At 42.0% G+C, this 18,551-nt stretch overlaps 1 protein-coding gene across 2 annotated transcripts; it reads left to right on the forward strand.

The window, feature by feature from the left end:
- The first annotated feature begins 4,172 nt into the window (after positions 1–4,172).
- Positions 4,173–17,518, forward strand: LOC101915719 (neuropeptide-like protein C4orf48 homolog). 2 transcript variants are annotated; one of them, XM_055794748.1, is made up of 4 exons: positions 4,173–4,304; positions 9,973–10,114; positions 11,937–12,025; positions 16,995–17,518. In XM_055794748.1, the coding sequence occupies exons 2-4, from the start codon at positions 9,991–9,993 to the stop codon at positions 17,064–17,066; spliced, it is 285 nt and encodes a 94-aa protein (XP_055650723.1). In that variant the 5' UTR covers positions 4,173–4,304; positions 9,973–9,990; the 3' UTR covers positions 17,067–17,518. The 2 variants fall into 2 exon arrangements, with proteins under 2 accessions (XP_055650723.1, XP_055650724.1); XM_055794749.1 differs by lacking the exon at positions 4,173–4,304 and adding an exon at positions 7,702–7,812.
- The last annotated feature ends 1,033 nt before the right edge of the window (positions 17,519–18,551 follow it).

Consider the following 18,551-nt stretch of genomic DNA (forward strand, 5'->3'; position numbering starts at 1 on the left):
ATTCCTTACGATGTGTCTACATCACTTGAGCAATACTTTATAGTTCATAGAATTGTAGAATAGTTTGGGTTGGAAGGGACCATTAAAAGTCACCTAGTCAACACCCCTGCGATGAGCAGGGACATCTTCAACTAGATCAGGATGATCAGAACCCTGTCCAACCTGACTTTGACTATTTCCAGGGATGAAACATGTACCACCTCTCTGGGCAGCCTGTTCCACTGTTTCAGCACCCTAATCATAAAACATTTCTTCCTTGTATCTAGTCTAAATCTACCTTCTTTTAGATTAAAACCATTACCCCTTGTCCTATCACAACAGGCCCCACTAAAAAGTTTGCCCATCTTTCTTATAAGCCCCCTTCAGGTACTAGAAGGCAGCTATAAGGTCTCCCTGGAGCCTTATCTTCTCTGAAATGAACAATCCCAACTCTCTCAGCCTGTCTTCGTAGGAGAGGTGGTCATCCCTCTGATTTGTGGCCCTCCTCTTGACTTGTTCCAACAGGTCCATGTCTTTCCTGTGCTGAGGGCTCCAGAACTGGATGCAGCACTCCTGGTGGGGTCTCACCAGAGCAAAGGGGCAGCATCCCCTCCCTTGACCTGCTGGCCATGCCTCTTTTGATCCAGCCCAAGATAAGGTTGGCTTTCTGAGCTGGGAGCACACATTGCCAGCTCATGTCCAGCTTGTCATCCACTGGTGTCACCAAGTCCTTCTCAGCAGGGCTGCTCTCAAACCCTCCATCCCCCAGCCTGTATTGATACCAGCTGTTGCCCCAGCCCAGGTGCAGGACCTTGCACTTGGTCTGTTCAACCCCATGAGGTTCACATGTGCCCACTTCTTGAGCTTGTCCAGGTCCCTCTGGATGAAATCATATCTGTCAGGCTTGTCAACTGCACCACTCAGCTTGATGTCATCTGCAAACTTGCTGAGGGTGCACTCAATCCTACTATGTCATCAATGAAGATATTAAACAGTACTGGTCCTAATACAGAGCCCTGAGGGACACCACTTGTCACTGATCTCCATCTGAACATTGAGCCATTGACCATTACCCTCTGGCTATGACCATCCAACCAATTCCTCATCCACCGAACAGTCCACCTGTCAAGTCCATATCTTCAGTTTAGAGAGAAGGATGTTGTAGATGACTATGTCAAAGTCCTTGTGGAAGTCCAGATAGGCAATATCTGTAGCTCTTCTCTTGTCCATTGATGTAGTCACTCCATTATAGAAGGCCACTAGGTTGGTCAAGCAGGAATTCCCTTGGTGAAGCCATGCTGGCTGTCTCAAATCACCTCCCAGTTCTCCTTGTGCCTTAGCATATCTTCTAGGAGGATCTGTTCCATGATCTTCCTAGACACAGAGGTGAGTCTCACAGGTCTGTAGTTGCCAGGGCCCTCCTTTCTATCCTTTGTAAAAATGGGTGCAATGTTTCCATTTTTCCAGTCACCAGGGACTTCACCTGACTGCCATGACTTTCAAATATCATGGAGAGTGGCTTGGCAACTACATCAGCCAGTTCCCTCAGGACCCTGGAATGCATCTCATCAGGTCCCACAGAATTATTTACGTTCAGGTTCCTCAGGTGGTCATGAATCAGATCTTCTCTTACTGTGGGAGGGACTTTGCTCCCCAGTCCCTGTCTTGTAGTCCATCCACTTGAGAGGTATGGGAAGAGAGATTGCCAGTGAAGACTGAGGCAAAAAAGTTGTTAACGAGCCTTCTCCTCATCCATTAATACCAGTTTGCCAGCCTTGCTCATCAGGGGGTATACGCTTTCTTTGACCTTCATTTTCTGGCTGACATACCTGTAGAAGCCCTTCTTATTTTTCTTTGCATCCCTTGCCAAGTTCAGCTTCCATTGCGCCTTGGCTTCCCTGACCCCATCCCTACGCAACTGGGCAGTGTCCTTATACTCTTCCTACAGTTCATGCATCGGTTTTAGACCTTCAAAGTCAGGATATCTGTTTCTTCCTCAGAGTGCTATATATCATTATTGACATTTTTGAGAGGGTCTAGAAAAAAAATTATTTGTTGTTCATCTCCAAATATAAAGCATTCTTGTGCATCACAATTACACCAACCTTGTCTGAGGACTTGAAAGGTTTAAGAAAATGGATCTTTCCTCCACTTTTCCAGCTAAACTAGCCCTTCTTTTTCTCTCCCTACCCAACTTACTTTCTTATCTCATACCACTTTTGCTGTTAACTTAATCTTCCCACTTTTGTTGGCATCCTGCATGACCATGCTTGCTCTTTTCTCCGCAAATCTTGCTTCAATCTGACCTGTATGTGGGGCTGCTCCTCACATGCCCTTCAATCTATTTGCCAATATTAAATTTATCATTATCTCCTTCTCATATTGGTAAATGAGTTATAGATGAATCTCTGCCCTTCTGTCTCAGAGCTGCAGAACTACCATTGTGATTCATGATTCTGATATTGCTGGGGCATGAGATATTTATCTGCCTCACGTATTCCAACAAGTGCTGGAAATGAACAGTGAATGAACAGTCTTGAAGCAGCATTGCCATGCATTTGTCTGCCTAAACCTGGATGGGGATCTTGTGCTAGCTAGACCCTAGATGCTGTCTTTCTGCATAAATTCATGTGATTTACAACAGTGTGCAGTGAAAGCCAATAACACAACCAGGTGGATGACTGTGAAAGAAAACAAAGATATTTCCCAAGATGCCAGAAATCAAAGAATGCATTGCTTAGAAACTGGGACTGGATGTGGAGCATAGGAAGGCAGTCACCTCCAGTGTGGGATGTGCCCTGCAGTGCATATGGACATCATTGGGGGTGCAAACACAGGTTAGCAGTAATTGCTACTACTAACTGTAACTCAGTAAATAAGACTAGGAATTCTTCATATTTTTTCTTTCAGAAGAAGAACCTACTCTGTTTAAGTGTTGTAGACATACACTTTTTTTTGCCAACAGTTAGAAAAAGCTCTCCAGAGAACAAATAACCCATTCTGCTCTGGTGGTCACTGTGCCTTTCTTCTAGAATGATAGCCAGGTGAGCCTGAGGACCCAGGGAGTGAAATCTGTTAATTACTGTGTGTTAGAATTTGATCCCTGCCTAGATCAAGTTCTAGACTTCCTGGGGGTGGGAGTGTGTCCCAGCTCTGATCACTGATTTTTGACTCAGTCACTTACACTGTAACTAGCCATGGTGGTTCAGGTCTGTTTTCCAGTATCTCAGCCAAGATCGTGACCACTATAATGATACTTAAGGAATATTAATTCCTTATTTGTCACTGGACTCTGTCTAAAAACATCCCTGGATCACAAATAAGAAATTAATTCACAAGACATTTTGAAGGCAGACATGAGTAAGCTCTTAGCTGGAAACTGTGCAATCACAGTTAGTGCAACATCAAGATAGTGCTGCACTAACCAGCTTGCAATTTGTAGCACAGCAATTGTAGAAAGGAAAAAAATTGTAAAAAGGAGAAGCCGCATCTGTCAGCTTGTACATATCTTGTAAACATGAACTTGGGTTAAAGATGATGTTTTCAGACGTAAATGGATGAAGATACATCATCCTTAGGCCATTAAATCACAGAGATCTTAATGTCAGAATTATTATCAATGAGATCCAAGTATTGGTGTCATAAAAGTTATCCTGGATCGGTGTCCTAGCTGCAGAGGACTTGATTCCTAGAGCAGGGAATGGATTTGGAGCCCCCTGACTGCGAGTCTTCTGGATTCTGAAGTTTGAGAGTCCTTGTGCAGACTTTAGATAATAAACATCTTTTTGGGGAAAACCAGTCCTTGATAACCTTCCAATGTTAGCAATCTCATTTCCTTTAGCTTCCTCAGTTGCTATTTTTCAAGGCAGCCTTTGCAAGGAAAATGGCTAATGGTGCACTGCTTCTCAGCTGAGAGATCTCTTCTTTACCTTTCTAGGCTGCCCATGTTAGAAAAGGCCCCTGGACTCTGAAGTCTGGTTCTGGAATGGGGAGCTTGGAAAGAAAGCAGTTGGTCCCCCTCCAGTTCAAAGCCCATTCTTACATGTGCGTGTTTGTGTAGTTGCTGCAAAGTACTCAAAACATCCCTGTGGACTTAGCAAACTAGTTAAAGTTGAAACTATTATGTACCTAGAAATAGCTCAAACACAGCTTGGAGTGCAGCTTATTTCCAAAAGATATGTGTGCAGGAGGGACAGTGCAAGCCAAGGATAGCTCAGCTAATGCTAACCCTTCCTGAATATTGTCATGAGATTTTTAAATGCTTCTCAACTTCCAGAGAGATGCTGAAAGATTTGACCTCAGTTTAGCATCTCATCCAAAGAGCAGTAAGTCATTCTGACAATGCAGGTCTCCCCAAGAGCTGTGTGGAAAAGTCAGACTTGGACTTGAGCCAAGCCTCAGTGTTGCACTGAAACTCAAGACTTTTGGGGTCTAGAATGATTTCAGGTGAGCTATACTTAGACAGATAGGGACTGCAGGAGTTGGAGTTACTGACAAGGAAATTATTCCTAAAATTACTGGTAGGGAAAATGAAAGGAGGAACAATTGCAATTATTTGCTGCTACCAAGATATGTGAGACCTTTTTGGGGAAAAAAGGACGGCTTAATTTCTTAATCTGGTCACTCTGACACTTCCCAAGAGCTTTAAACTGGAAGGAAAAGAATAAGAGTCTTGCTTTATGAATAGCTCATATATCAGAGTGTGGGGCAATGAGATCAGCTTTAGGTGGTTTGATATTATTATTCATCACATCTGCCTGAAGGCCTCAATCAACACTCCAGCCTTGTGGTGCTGTGCCAACAAGTGCAAACACAGTCCCTGCCCTCGAGCTATCGCAGCCCCGGTATTATGGTGGGATGACAAGAGAGGGACTCAGCCAGAGGTGTGAAGCAGCAAGATATTGGTATAACGAGCACATTTGCATACCATCAGCAGTCACAGCCAGCTTCCTCCCCAGGCTCTGCCAGGCAGCATCGCTTTGTAGGATTTGCAGCAGAGGTAAAGCTTAAAAGAGGATTTGATGGAAGACAAGATGCTACCTTGTGGGGGGAGTTTTACCGTAATTTAGAGGGCAGACTCTGAGAAAGAGTAAAAGTGTCTGCAGGAGAAGTGACAGAATCTGTTACCTTTAGTGAGGGAAGAAAGTTTGCTGCTATGACAGAGTACTAGATTTAAGGGCCAAGGAGAGACCAAGCAGCGAAAAGATTTAAAGGTGAAGGCCTGAGCTTTTCTCTCAGTCCCACAGAAATATTACAGTATAAAAACATGTGCTATCAAGATGAAAAATTGAAATCTTAGAAACTGTGCTTTGATGCTTTTTAGCTGGTGGGGATATGGAAAAAAACCCACTGTGTTCAACTTCATTATAAAGAGACTATAAATTCTGCTTACCTCATGAATGGTCCCTCAGGGCAACAGGGGAGTCAGGGAATTCCAGCATTCACCCAAATGTCCCTTTTCACGCTCAGCCAGAGGTGCCACATGACCACCACTGCAACTTTGGGCACACCAGTGAAATCACCACTGAGGGCTGTTGTGCAGGTGCTAGGTGCTGTGTAGTCCCAGTTCTGGTCTGTACTTCCAGTTTCAGGGTGTCATTGGGCTAGTATCTGTACCACCCATGCTTTGTGCATGAAGGAAATAAGGAAATTGTTGGTGTTGTAATGTTCTCATGGGAATGTTCCCCAATACCCTTAACATAAGAGCTGCTCACACTCTGCAATTTCATGAACTGAGCATGAAATGTATTTTTACTGTGTTAAGCTTAGTTTAAAAAGGAAATAATTTTGAAGCAGAAAGCCAGAAATTGTCAGTTTGAAAAGTGTCAAAATAATTTTTTTCAAAACATTTTCAAGTGAAAGTATCCTAAAATGGGGTTTCTGCCTCCTCTGTAGAAGATCTTCTTGGTGAACTGATATTTTCCAGATGACAAAATATTAGCTTCAGTGAAAAGGAAAGATGGTGCTTAGCACAGTACAGAGTGGGGAGAAGTGCCTAAAGACGACATGTGGTTAAAATGCTAAAAAGCAAGTTGTTCGTTGCAGGACAAGCAGATTTAGGACAAGGCTAAAGAAGGGACATCACAGTAGCTGGTATGATATGCTTAGAGCAAGGAATTTGGTAGCTGAGAATGGCAGAAACAGATTTTTAAAAAATTATTTAATGGGAGTCAGAAGTCCATTGCATGGGTCTAGAAGAATGTATCAGTGATAACACTCAGGCTTCCAAGGTTTGCTTGCTTGGTGTTACTGTTGTGATAAAGAAATGACAGGATTTGGGAGAACAGGGTAAAATTTACTGGGAATGATCAGGAGCACAGGTTAAGAAAAGGTGGGGGGGGCGGGGGGTGGGACGATGTGTGTGTGTGTAAGTGAATTAGTATCTATGTTATTTCTCAAGAAGAGAGGCCAAGGTGTGAGAATAAAGTTCTGCGTTTGTAATTTGTGTATAGGCAGATACTTAATCAGACCAAATCCTGTATGGTTATCTCTGCAAGAACAATGGTAAATCTTGTTTGCCCAGAAGAACAGCTTCTAAAAATTATTTTCCCCTTCTCTCTGTTTTTGGATGTATAGGGATGACAGTACTATAGTTAATCCCCACTTGACTCTGCTTATGGATGCTGTAACTTCATACAGCAGCATGTGAAATTTTAACATCTTACTTAAAAAGTTGAATTAATGGGAGCAAACCATTCCCCTAGGGCTGTACAGGATAGAAAGTTTATAGAGCATGTTGAAAAGAAAAATGTTAACCAGCAATGTAGTCATAATTCTGAAAAGGAGTTTCTGCTCATGAAAACAATAAAGGTTGTGTGCCTGACCTTTGTGGACACTGAGTGCCCCCACCTTTCACCATAAAAGCATTTAAGACTGAGTCCCTATTGAACCGGCTAAAGCAAACACAGAGCACGGTCCCTTTGAAGGTCTGTGCATGCTTCTCAGTGCTGTGCCTGCTCTTAGCTGTGCTCATTCTCTCTGGAACAAGAACTGCTGGTGTCTAATTTGTGATGGGAAATGTGTTTTAGGGGGTGATGCAACCCCTGAATTTAGCTTTGCTTTGAAAGAAGTGTTTTATCATCTGCACTCCGTTATTGTATTGCATTCAGCACAAGTGCTGTCAGAGTTGTTCTGGAGTACAGCTCGTGGAGCATTGGAAGGGGAACAGAGGTGCAGGCTGGAAAAGGGAGGTGAAGTTTACTCAGTTTGGACTCCTGCAGCCATTCTGGCAGCTCTGGGACTGGGATCGCAGAAACACCCAGGAAAGCAGGCATGAGTGGTTATGATCCCTGTAACTCAAAACCATTCAAATGGCAAACTATGGACTGAACAACTCCTGGCTTTCACCAAAGTCTCACCTGTGACATGTCCTGCAGTTCCTGAGTGTGATCCCATGGTTTTTCCTAGTTGCCCATAAAGCAGGTGTCATTTGTCATTGTTATTTTCAGGCAGTAGGGAAGCAATTTGAATCAGGCACCACATCCAGCTAAGCAGACTTTGAGAAAAACATTCAGTGGGCTTCAGAGGATGAATCAAATGGCCCGGCTTTAAAAACCTTACCTGGAGCAGTTAAGTCGCTGCTGGAACTTGCATGTCGAAGCAGAAACATCCTTCCCAAGTCCTGGGAGACACAGCCTGTTCCTCTTTAAATCTGTGCTGTGTGCTGCAGTGCTCTGCATTGTTGCCATGGCAGAAATCTCCCCATAGTAATAACCTCTTTCAGAGAAGGTTAAAAAGAGACAGTGCACATGCTCAGAAATGCTGCACTTGTTCTGTTAGCAGTTTGCAGCGGCCATTTCAAAGAGACCATCACAGAGACAAGAGAGAGATCAGGTACTGATATTTTTTCCTTTGTTAGAGGGGGTAACTTCTCATTCACAGAAGTCCATGCACAGATCTGTCTTCATTCCCAGTTGCACTGCAGAGAGAGACCACCCTTGAAGCCTGTCATGATTATTTCTCACAGATAGCAAATTCCCACGGAATAACTAAGAGGCAGCAGTTAGATGTGATCTAAGGTGATTGCTGTACTCAGGGAGAGATTGTTTTGTAGGGGGCTCACATATGAAGCTGAGCGGGTGCTGGGGTGGGTGATGTGTAAGGTAGCCTGAAAAAGTTTAACAGCTGATCTGCTTTGTTTTGTTGAACCATTGAGGCACACATAGTCACCTGTGAGAATAGCCTCTGCTTCTACTGATTGGGAGGCGTCTGTGTTAGGTACTTTCAAATGAGGCTGGTATTGCCCTGATTTACTGTTATTCAGAGATACTCTGCTGTATCCTGTTGCAAAACCTGGTGTCTTGGGCTATACTTGTTTTAACTGCAGATCACCATTAATTAAAACAGAAAATCCAACCCGCTTGTTACGATTTTAATCCCTTTATTTCAAGGACTGTTCAAGTAAGAAAAAGGATCACATCAGATCACTTCTAAATAGTGGGAAGGATAGAAAATCCAGTTCTGAGGTTATAGCAATTACATTACCAGATCTTTTTTTGTGTGTGTCTGGTCTCAAATATATCTGTGAGTATAGATGTATGTGTGTGTCTCTTGCTTCTGAACCATTCCTTACTCTTATGTTTAGGATGAGGTGCACAGGAGGGGAATGTGTATAATGCTCCTTTCCTGGATGAATGGCTGGTTTGCACGTGCTGCAAGTGCTCGTGCAGAATTTGCAGCATCTGATTAGTTGTGTCTGAAACAGTGGATTGCATATATTGAAGAGCAAGCTTGTTCTGTTCTGTGTTTGTGATAAGATGGGGAAAAACCTTTCTGTTCCTGCTTCCCTCTATTGCCCTTCCAAATGTGAAATACAAGCTGTTTTCGGGAGTGCTGTACTTTTGCATTCAGTATATACAGATTTGAGTTCTTATGCAACACCTTTTGCTTAGTATGCACTGACTTAAAAATCAGGAAGAGACAGAATGTTGTCCTGCTTTCCCAGGTTTACCTAAAGACATTTTTCATGTGGATTTTATTGTGTTGCTACAGCTTAACCTTATTTGATTCTTTCTTCCATTTGAATGTACAGGAATGGAAGGTAAACTAAGCTGAACTAAGAACCACCCTAGCAGTTTGCCAGGATCCTCGAGGCTTGGACTGCAGTCTCTGATAGACAGCTGCAGCTTGACCCAGTCCAAGTTTCCTGCATTCCCTCTTGTCCTGAACAGTTTGCCTGTTGGATCAGGAAAATACTTAATTTGAAACCTGTGTACTTACAAAACAATTCTCCCTCTGTGTGAAGGGGAGTTGTTGCTGGACCAATCTGTACAACGTGCGTGTTCAGGGCATGGTGTGGCCTGGCTGCAATGTTCAGGAACAAATGGATGGCTGCAAATAAAGGTCTGAAGCCCAGATTAGGAGGGGAAACAAAAGGGCAAAGAGTTCTGATGCATTTACCATTAGAAGTTCTGCCTATGAATTTGTAGAGGTTTTATAAAAATCTTTTCCTTCAGCTACTTCCATAAAGGAGTAAGTTTTTATGATCTGTGGTTACCTTTAGTTATATAATGGTTACCTTTAGTTATGATGTTTGTGAAAAGATGGTGCAAGCCAGAGGGTAAAAAACCTCATTTCCAGGTTCAGGTCTATTTTAGCCACCTCTGTAATCTCTAAAGGTTTGATCTCAAGGTCTGAAAGTGAACCAGCTGTCCAGATTCATGTGCTAGTCTGGGACTGTGTAGTTAGACAAAAGATTGGAGTCATAGAGCAGGTAAAGTTGCTAGCATCCTGGCTTGCAAATGAAACCAAAAACTGCCTAGAGACTTCTGATCTTCTCCTTCATGTCTATGGACATTCTCTCTCAGCTGGGTTTTATGTGCACCACTGGAAAAGTATAGAATACTTGTGTCCATGGTCTAGACCTTCCGATACTTTTTTCTTTCAAATGAAGGCTGCCAATGTTTTAGCCATCAGGAACATTAAGTTCTTTGTAACAAAACCCTTGTACCTGTAATGTTCCTCACAAACTTATTTATGTCTCTTGATAAATAGAGAAGCACCTCTTCCAAGATGCTGGCACCGTGCCTTCTGAGAAGAGCAGTCCTTACAGTTCCTTTAGTTTTTGTGGTTGCACTGCTGCTCACGGAGCCTGTTAGATCTGATCAAGAAGCGGGAACAGCCATACCAGCTGAAAGTATGTACCACCCTAAAGTCCTCTCATACAGCTTGTACTGTAGATTTAATGTTGCAGGACTTCATGTCACTGAAGCTTGTCCAAATAATTCAAATGATATTGGATGTGTCTTGCTCATGTTGTTTTAAACCCACAACCTGATAGCATACCAGTGCTGTTTTTCTCCTGCATCCAAGGCTCTCCACTCTCTTACCCATGTCTCCTGCCTGTTGCTGTCTTGCTTCTCCTGAAATCTGCCATGGTTCTGCAACTTTTCTTTGGTACAGCCCTTTCATTGTGTTAACCCTTTCTATGCCAGGAATTACTGTTTGCTTTTCAGAGACATTATTGTGACCTGCTTTTTACAACTGACATTGACTGTTTATTACATCTTTCATTCTTGGTAATGTATACTGTTGTTTTTTATTAAAAAACATAGTATGATAATACACTTATTAAAAAAATTCTCAGTGAAGATGCCAAGAAAGCACACTTTGTCAATACCTAGTCTTGCAGCCTTCAACCACCTAATTCTCCTTTACTGAGCAGTGTTGAGTTTATTTTATGTCATAATGACAGCTCCTTGTATCAAGTTGTTTATGTGGAAAATGCTGTCCTCTCCTTTTGTCTGGTGCAAATATAAGAACACTAAGGTTGGGTGGTGGTACAACAGTAAGAAGGGAGGTCTTTAATACTGCTCAATGTTTATTTTTGATCTTTTTTTTCTTTTTCTTAGTCAGTTAAAGAATTTGGCAGACTCCTTTTCTCCAGCAGGCAGAACTCCTGTCTGCTGGTTACCACACAGATCATGAGCTGGAAGCTCATATTCCGGTTTATCAGAGGCATGTAGTAATCAGTCAAATACCAAGTGTCTGCAAAATAGGCTGACAGACACTGCAGGATTTTCCAACATCACTCTAGGTTTCATCTTTTCTTCCCTACCAGACCTCAAAGAGCAAACTAAACCTGTGCTCAGAATTTCTTCACTTGTGCAGTATTTCCTATGAAGTTGTCAGAGAGGCACAGGCACTGAGAGGCAAATAAGAGCAGATGTAGAACCTGATGATTCGAAGACATTTCATCATGTCTATATTTGTTCTGTCTCAGTACTGCTATCTGTTAGGGCACAGCTTTGTGTTACATGAGAATCAAGGCAAAGCAAACCTTGTGACCTTCAGTCTGGATATCTAGATACCAGAATACTATCTCAAACACTGCATTTAGTCCATAATGCAGCAGTTCTGCTTATCAGCAATGCCCACTAATGACAGGGCACTGGGTTTATCTGCTCCTTGCTTTACTAGCTTTGGACAAAGCTGTATCATATTTAAAGTTAGAGACTAAGTGATCTGTCTTTGTGATATTGCAGTCAATTTTATTCCATTAGGTTTCTATTTAAGCTCAAGTTTGTGAGATTAGAAGACAAGATTTTCCAAGGAACAGGTTCATGGTTTCAGAGGTAATTTCTGAAAAATGTGAAGATGAGGATGAAAATGTGCTCAGGGTTGGTGGAGCAAAAGAAAGGACTCAAGTTATGGGTTTAGTGTTTCCACACTATGAACTGTGACAAGAGAAGGATGAGGGAAACAGCAATAAAGGAGGAAGAAAATTTTTAATGCAAATTTGTTCAAGTAATTATTTTGTCGTTGAGAGACTGTGTGGACCATCATGGTGGACCATTTACAATAACCTGGATTGTTCAAGCATACATACATCAGTACTCTGTGGACTCTTTCCTGTAGCTCTTCCTCATACTCAGAATCACTGTTTATTTCTTCTCCTTAATACTTCATGCCATATAGTCATGATTCTTTACTAGATGCTCTACTAAATGCTCTCCTAGGTCGTCCCTGTGTTGACTGCCATGCATTTGAGTTCATGCAGAGGGCTCTGCAGGATTTAAAGAAGACAGCATATAATCTAGACACACGGGTAAGGAAACATTAAAGTACTTTTTTTTTTTTTATATATGGAAGAAAATGCTGTGGGTAAAAGTAGATAAAGGGAAGGATTTTGAATAAGACTATGAACTGTACTGTTCTATCTTCTAAACTGAGGCTGGTTAATTACATTTAATCTCTCTATGCAATAATCTGTGGAATTATTCTGCCTTGGGGTATCAGGGACACTAAGACCACTTAGGGAAGAGTGAACTACCAGTCCTCAGCCCTCTGTCCTTCTCTTGCAGAGTTACAGCCATTAGTGTTTCTATTCTCATTCCAAATGCTGAGCACACACATTTATTTTTTTTTTTATGTTAGGGAGAGTAAGGTGAGAGCATCATTTATATTTATTACCCAAAAGGAGAGAGCCAGTTCAAACAAAAAGCCTGCTAAAATAAAATACTCCCCTGCATATGCTTTTACCCATAGGGAGAAGTTAAGGGAGGAAACATCATCATGTATATACTTTTGACATTGCTCTGATTTCATAATGATGAAAAATGCCACAAAGTAGAACAGCATAGGGAATGAAACTTGTTTGGCTTGCAGTCAGTGTGAAGTATTTGCCAAGGTTGGTATCTTCCTTCTGTGAGGGGAGTTGAATTTGTCTCTTGCTGCTGCAACCTGCAATCTGTGACTAGCTGTATCCCAGCTGCTGTCAGATACTGGTGTCTCAGGAGGGTAGCTTTCTCCCCACCTGTGTTCCCTTTTCCTGAAGTGCTATATCTACACTCTTACACAGATTTTTCAACAGAAGGTACTCAAACTTTCTTGATTTTCTAATCTGTGGTCAAGGTTGCTCACAGTTCAAAGCCTGCAAACTGGCATCTTTGAAGAATGGTTGGAGGTAACTCTGGGGAGGGTCCATGACGTTTAGGTAAAAATGCAGGTGCAGGAATGAAGATGACTTGAATTGTGACATACTACAAAACCCAAACAAACATTCCAGCACAACCACATTAGTATGTAGCGCATTTACAATTGAACAAGATCTGTTCAATAATTGCAGGTCCAATGTATTTTGAGCTTCTTCATAAAGAAATCTCGTTAATGAATACATGTGCTGAGCACTGTATACAGCTCAAAAAAGATGTTCAGATTGTGCTGTAAAGTAGTTCTAGCACACCTTTTCTTCTTTTACAAACCTTTGAACTTTTCACCAGGATTTCTAGATCTTGATTTGAAAATATCTCAACTAAAATCTTCTCTGGTTGACTGGCTATGGTAGTGACCTTTACAACAACTACAGCTTGCAGACCAAGACAGAAGCTTTATAAAATACAAATATCCAAAGCAGGAGTAGCAGTAAAATCCCCAAACATAGCAACTGTATTTTAATACTTTTTAAAAAATAAAAGACTGCCAAGGAGAGGAAATTAGAGTACAAAAAACATTCGGTTGAGAGGAATGTCCTATTACTGACTTTCACAGTTGTAGATTTGACAGCATGCCTGAAAATGTGACACCATGACACATTCTCACCAAAAAAACCCTGTTGCTTCCTTACCACTTTAAAATCTAAATAATTGAATCCACACTGAGATCCTTTAGTACCTCTGGACTAGGACAGGCCTATTCCAGTCATTAAGCTAGGAATTCTGCCTACGTTTTCAAAAGACATGGAAATATTTAATAGTTGAAGACTTGGAACTGCCTTTGAACCGTGTTTCAAGTCTTAGTTTTATTATTCAGCTGTGGCCCAATTTGATGCAAACTAGGAGTTTTAAGACAATTGCTTGCAGCCACATATATATTTTACGTTTGACTATTTTAGTCTGTTTTGCTCCTTAGCGGGGCAAATGTTTCTGTCCCTGAAAATACAATTTCCTTTGTTAGTATTCCCACTGGAGACACTAATTTCCTTGAAAAACTCTCTTTTGTTTGCAGGCATGATTTTTCGATGATGACTAAGGAGCTCCTAACTGTGTTGAAGGGGGAGGGATTCCCAGAAGCTTAGGGAGGAAATTCTCATTTAATTCCTTCTGCAAATCTCACCCTGCAGTTCTGTACGGGGGAACCATATAGTTTTATTGCATAACTCAAGAGTTTTCACACTTAATTCGGCCCTGTGTTGATCTGCATGGTGTCTCACAAAGCAAACTGACTCTAGCATAGGTCACACACTTTTATGAGGGCCATAGGCTATATCTGCTTCCTTTTACAAGACTAGGCATGTTTGTAACCTGCATTGATGTGATGATCACTTACTGATTGACAGGCTGGCTGCTTTTTGCTCATGTAGTAAGAAAAGGGTCACAGACCACCTCTAAGAAGCTGGCTACTACCTATGTGTGTGCCAGATCTGTTTGTCCCCCTGCATACAGTTTTCTACCTTTTTGTTGCTGCTGGCCCCTTGGAGCAGGCTGCAGGCTGGATTAGTTGTTTTAACAGCAGTTACCAACTCTGGGCAATCTTTTCTGGGGATATCTGTAATTTACCACTCAGCCAAAGCGGACTGTGTGGCAGGTGCAGCTCTGATCATGAACTAAAGAGTAGGTTCTTGTTCTGCTAGGAGGGAGCTGCTACCATCAAAACCATTCAGCCAGTTCACAGCCAGCTCCCTGCTGCATCTAAAAGTGGCTCAAGACAGAGGCCAGCAGGGAGAAGGCCATAAAACAAATCCTGTAAAACAGATCCAGTCCACGGGCTACACAGTTCACTGTAAATCTGCACTATAGACACTTATTTTCAAGATTCCAACCCATTTTTCAGAGTTAACCAGTGGACATTGTATATTAACTTCAAAGAACTTAGGAACTGCATTTTTAGCTTGAACTTACAAGCTTTTTTTGTAGGTTCAGAATCTGGACTGTGCCCTGTTTGGGTTTTTTAATCTCTCTCGGCCACCCCCCCTCTCCCCCTTCCCCCAGAGGGGAATGTGTGTGTGAGTGTTTGTTTTGTTTTGGGTTTTTTTCTGGGTTGGTTTTTCATTAAAATGTGCTTTAACCCACCAGGGGGTAATAACAAATCTCTGTGCAAATAGTTATGTGATCATGCTCACAAACAGTCAGCAAAACTGTATTTGGGGCCATTCATTTTGCTCTTTATTCTCTTCTAAACTGTCAATGGTTATTTGGAATATTCAAAGCATATTAAGTTAGATGTGCCCATGAAAGTAACAACAAAGGCTCGAAAATGTTATTAAAGATATATGAAATGGTAAGCAGCCTTGGGGCTTAACTCCAATGCTGTTGGCATACTGTCAACCTCCCTTATTCAAGCCATTGCAAAAGATGTCAAGGAGATGGTTAGGAGGTAGTGATTGAGTGTCTTTGAGGTGATTGGCAAAGTCTCATCAGATCTTTCCAGTTTTGCAGAGTAGCTGAAACAATCAAAAGCGATACCTGATTTAATATAGAACCACACGGCTGTGTCTAGTGATTTATCTGGGGAAAAAATGTGACAAATAGATAGGTTTTACTGTACTCAGAAGACAGGTACTAAGCAGGAAGCTTCGGCCCAGCTCTGCTCTAAGTGTCTTTAGCTGATGTGGGTCAATGGATAACACAGCTTTTAAAACACAGCATTTAATCACATGACAATGCCATGTCACACAAAAATCACAAGATGGGAAGATTAAGGATGGATTTCACTGGCATTTAGAGCTGAGAGTCTTCATAATGCCCTTTTTTTGTATATCTGGTTACACCAGTGGAGATTAATTTGGTGAGTGGACTTCACGCAGCTAGTGTGTCCCATGACAAGGAGGAAATCCTCTCTTGGATCAGACTGATTCTCAGATACAGCTTCAGCTCATGATAGACAAACTGAGATGAAGATACAATCAAATGGCTCTGTGCTCCGTAGTGCATCTGCTGAAGCCATGTGCTCCAAACATCCAGAAAAACTAAAGTGTGTGTGTGCTAGAGAGGAAGGATTCCCACATTTCCCTTATGTAGCCCTTCTGTCCCTTCCCTGGTCCTCAGCCCCTTCTTGCACAGGTAGGCTGAGAGGGTGCAGGCCTTTCTGGTCAGCTCCAGCTCTGAGAAGTTCTAAATCTACCTGTGCTGCTCCAAAAAAACCCTGTGGGCAGCAGTGATTTCCTGATACTGATGAATGCCAGTTGAACTGGGAGACCACTGCTTCCACCATTTTGGGACCCCTTTCCTTAAAGAAGCCAGCAATCTCATCGCATTTGAACTGTGACAGCTCTGTGCCAGCTCAGCACCTACTGTCTATTTTAGACTCCAACAGTGTATTAACGGTAACAACAGTGAAGCAGAAGTTAAAACAGAAGTAAATTTCTTCACTGAGAGGGTGGTCAGTCACTGGAACAGGCTCCCCAGGGAAGTGGTCATGGCACCAAGCCTGTCAGAGTTCAAGGGGCATCTGAACAACGCTCTTGATCATATGGTTTAATTTTGAGTAGTGCTGCAAGGAGCAGGAAGTTGGACCTGATGATCCTTATGGGTGCCTTCCAACTTGAGACATTCTATGATTCCATGATTAAGTTATGCCTTACTTCCTTTGTATAAATTTCAACAGTGAGTCCAGGCTGAAATACTTTAAATTTTTTGTTTGAGTCTGTGTTTAAGTAAAATTACTGACAGGGTTTTGGTGTTTTTTTAAGGCTTTCATGAACTTGAGACCTTATGCTCCAGTTTGTGCAGTTGTAAAAAGAAAGTAAGATTGTAAGAAAGAAAAGTAACTTTAAACAAAAATAACAATGCCCAGACATATACTGAATGTACTAATGTGAAAAACATGAATGTGTACTGGACTGAATTTCTCCATGTCAGGGGAAGTATTGCCATGTTGGTATGCCAATTAATCATCCAGAAACTAAATTATTTTGCAGAGCAGTAAGCAGTAACTCTTATATTTAACTCAAGCCTCATCTCATACAATCAATTCCAAATCTTAGAACAAAAGTAAAACTGACTTTTCTTTGGGACCTAATTAGTTTTACAGTGCTGACACTTGTTTTTTGATGTTGCTCTTGTTCCCCCCTCTTATAGACAGAAACTCTGCTTCTTCAGGTGGAAAAGAGAAATCTGTGCGACTGTGTAACTGCAAATCTGCTGAACTGAATCCTGGAGGCCAGCTAAGGAGTATCACCTGTTCAGCGGTTTTTAAAATGCAGCTGTATAAAATACAGCTTTATGGAGTTCATGTTGCAAGCATGTGAGCCCCAATGTACTGAGGAAACTGGGGGGCTGTGTCTTCTATATTTGTCTGTTCTGTTGTTTTTTTTTAAAGAGTATCCTCTTTTCACATCCGCTGGGTTGCCAGTAAGGGCTCAATTCAGTAAATCTTACTTGGTATTAGGGCGGGGGAAAAATTTACCTGCTTTGATTTTTGAATCAGAGTTGGCCAAGTGTAACCCACAAGATAAACATGGCCAACAGTGCTCCAGAGACATTCACAGCTATTCTTTGTCTCCAATATGAACATATATCTGTGGCAACTTACCCAGTTATATTGAGATAGGACATTGTGGTCTCTGTAGGCTTTGCCTGTGTATTAAAGATGATGGAAGTCCTTTCTGTTTGTTGTCTGCACTGTGACCACATTCAGGCATGTTATAGTTCTATCAGCTGTGATGAAGTATGTCATGAGGAATTATGTGTGCTGTACTTGGACCAGAACAGTTTATATCTTACTGTTGAGTTTTCTGATACCCTGTGTAGAAGTGTTGTCTTATTTAATTCAAACCTTTAGTTTCTTCCCCTCCTTCCCTGGACACTCCATTCTTAACCCACTGTTTCTCTAAATAGCTTTATCTTAGCAGGTCAAGTGGCTAGAGTAGAAAAAGGAGAATAAGGGTATGACTAGGCAGCCTTGCCAGTTCCAGCTGTACCCAATCCTGCTAACAGCAACTGCTCAACATCACATTGAAGGAAAGCTCTGTGCGGTGCCAAGAATTTTCTTCATGAGAGTCCTCCTTATTTTACTTCAGGTGAAATGCAGTGATCAGGTCATGTATATTTGGTCCATTCTGTGATGGACTGAACTATGAATATTTTGGTCTTTCCTTGTAGTTGCCTTTGAAAGCTGCTCCTTTTGTTTCAGGCGTGAAGAAAGACTTGTGCACCTGAAAGCTGAGATTATTTTTATCCTCAACTCTACTACTTTATTCTGAGATACGTTGTCCACTCACAAGTCTGAACTGGGCTGAGCAGTTTGAGTAGGTGCTCTGAGTTTGTTTGACATGGTTTAGAGCTGTCTCAAACCACTCCAACAGTGGGACTGTGGGGTGCTGACCTGGTTTGGGGAATGGGTGGGAGGTAGACATCTGAAGGCCAAGTTCTCTTCAGCTTAATTTGGAAGAAAGTGCCTGCCTGTGGCTTCACTTGTCTAACTAAGCTGGTGGGACTTTGCTGGAAGTGGACGAGAGAGGAAAAACAACTACTGCTCTGCCAGTCCCAGTATGGTAAGAGACAGCTGGGGGAGTAGGGGAACACAACAGACAGCCTCAGTGGCTTGCCAAACCTGTCTCAGGGCTTGGAAAACCAATTCTTGCACACTGAGAAGTGCAGCATGTTCTTCTGCATGGAACCAGGATACAGGCCAGT

This window comes from Falco peregrinus, chromosome 2, assembly GCF_023634155.1.
Source record: "Falco peregrinus isolate bFalPer1 chromosome 2, bFalPer1.pri, whole genome shotgun sequence".
Lineage (NCBI taxonomy): Eukaryota > Metazoa > Chordata > Aves > Falconiformes > Falconidae > Falco > Falco peregrinus.

What these genes read in the sequence shown, in the direction of transcription:
- LOC101915719 (XM_055794748.1), top strand. Translation starts at nt 9,991, where the DNA reads ATGCTGGCACCGTGCCTTCTGAGAAGAGCAGTCCTTACAGTTCCTTTA. An exon ending in AACAGCCATACCAGCTGAAA is followed by an intron (nt 10,115 to 11,936) that starts GTATGTACCACC and finishes ATGCTCTCCTAG; the next exon opens with GTCGTCCCTGTGTTGACTGC. An exon ending in CATATAATCTAGACACACGG is followed by an intron (nt 12,026 to 16,994) that starts GTAAGGAAACAT and finishes CCCCTCTTATAG; the next exon opens with ACAGAAACTCTGCTTCTTCA.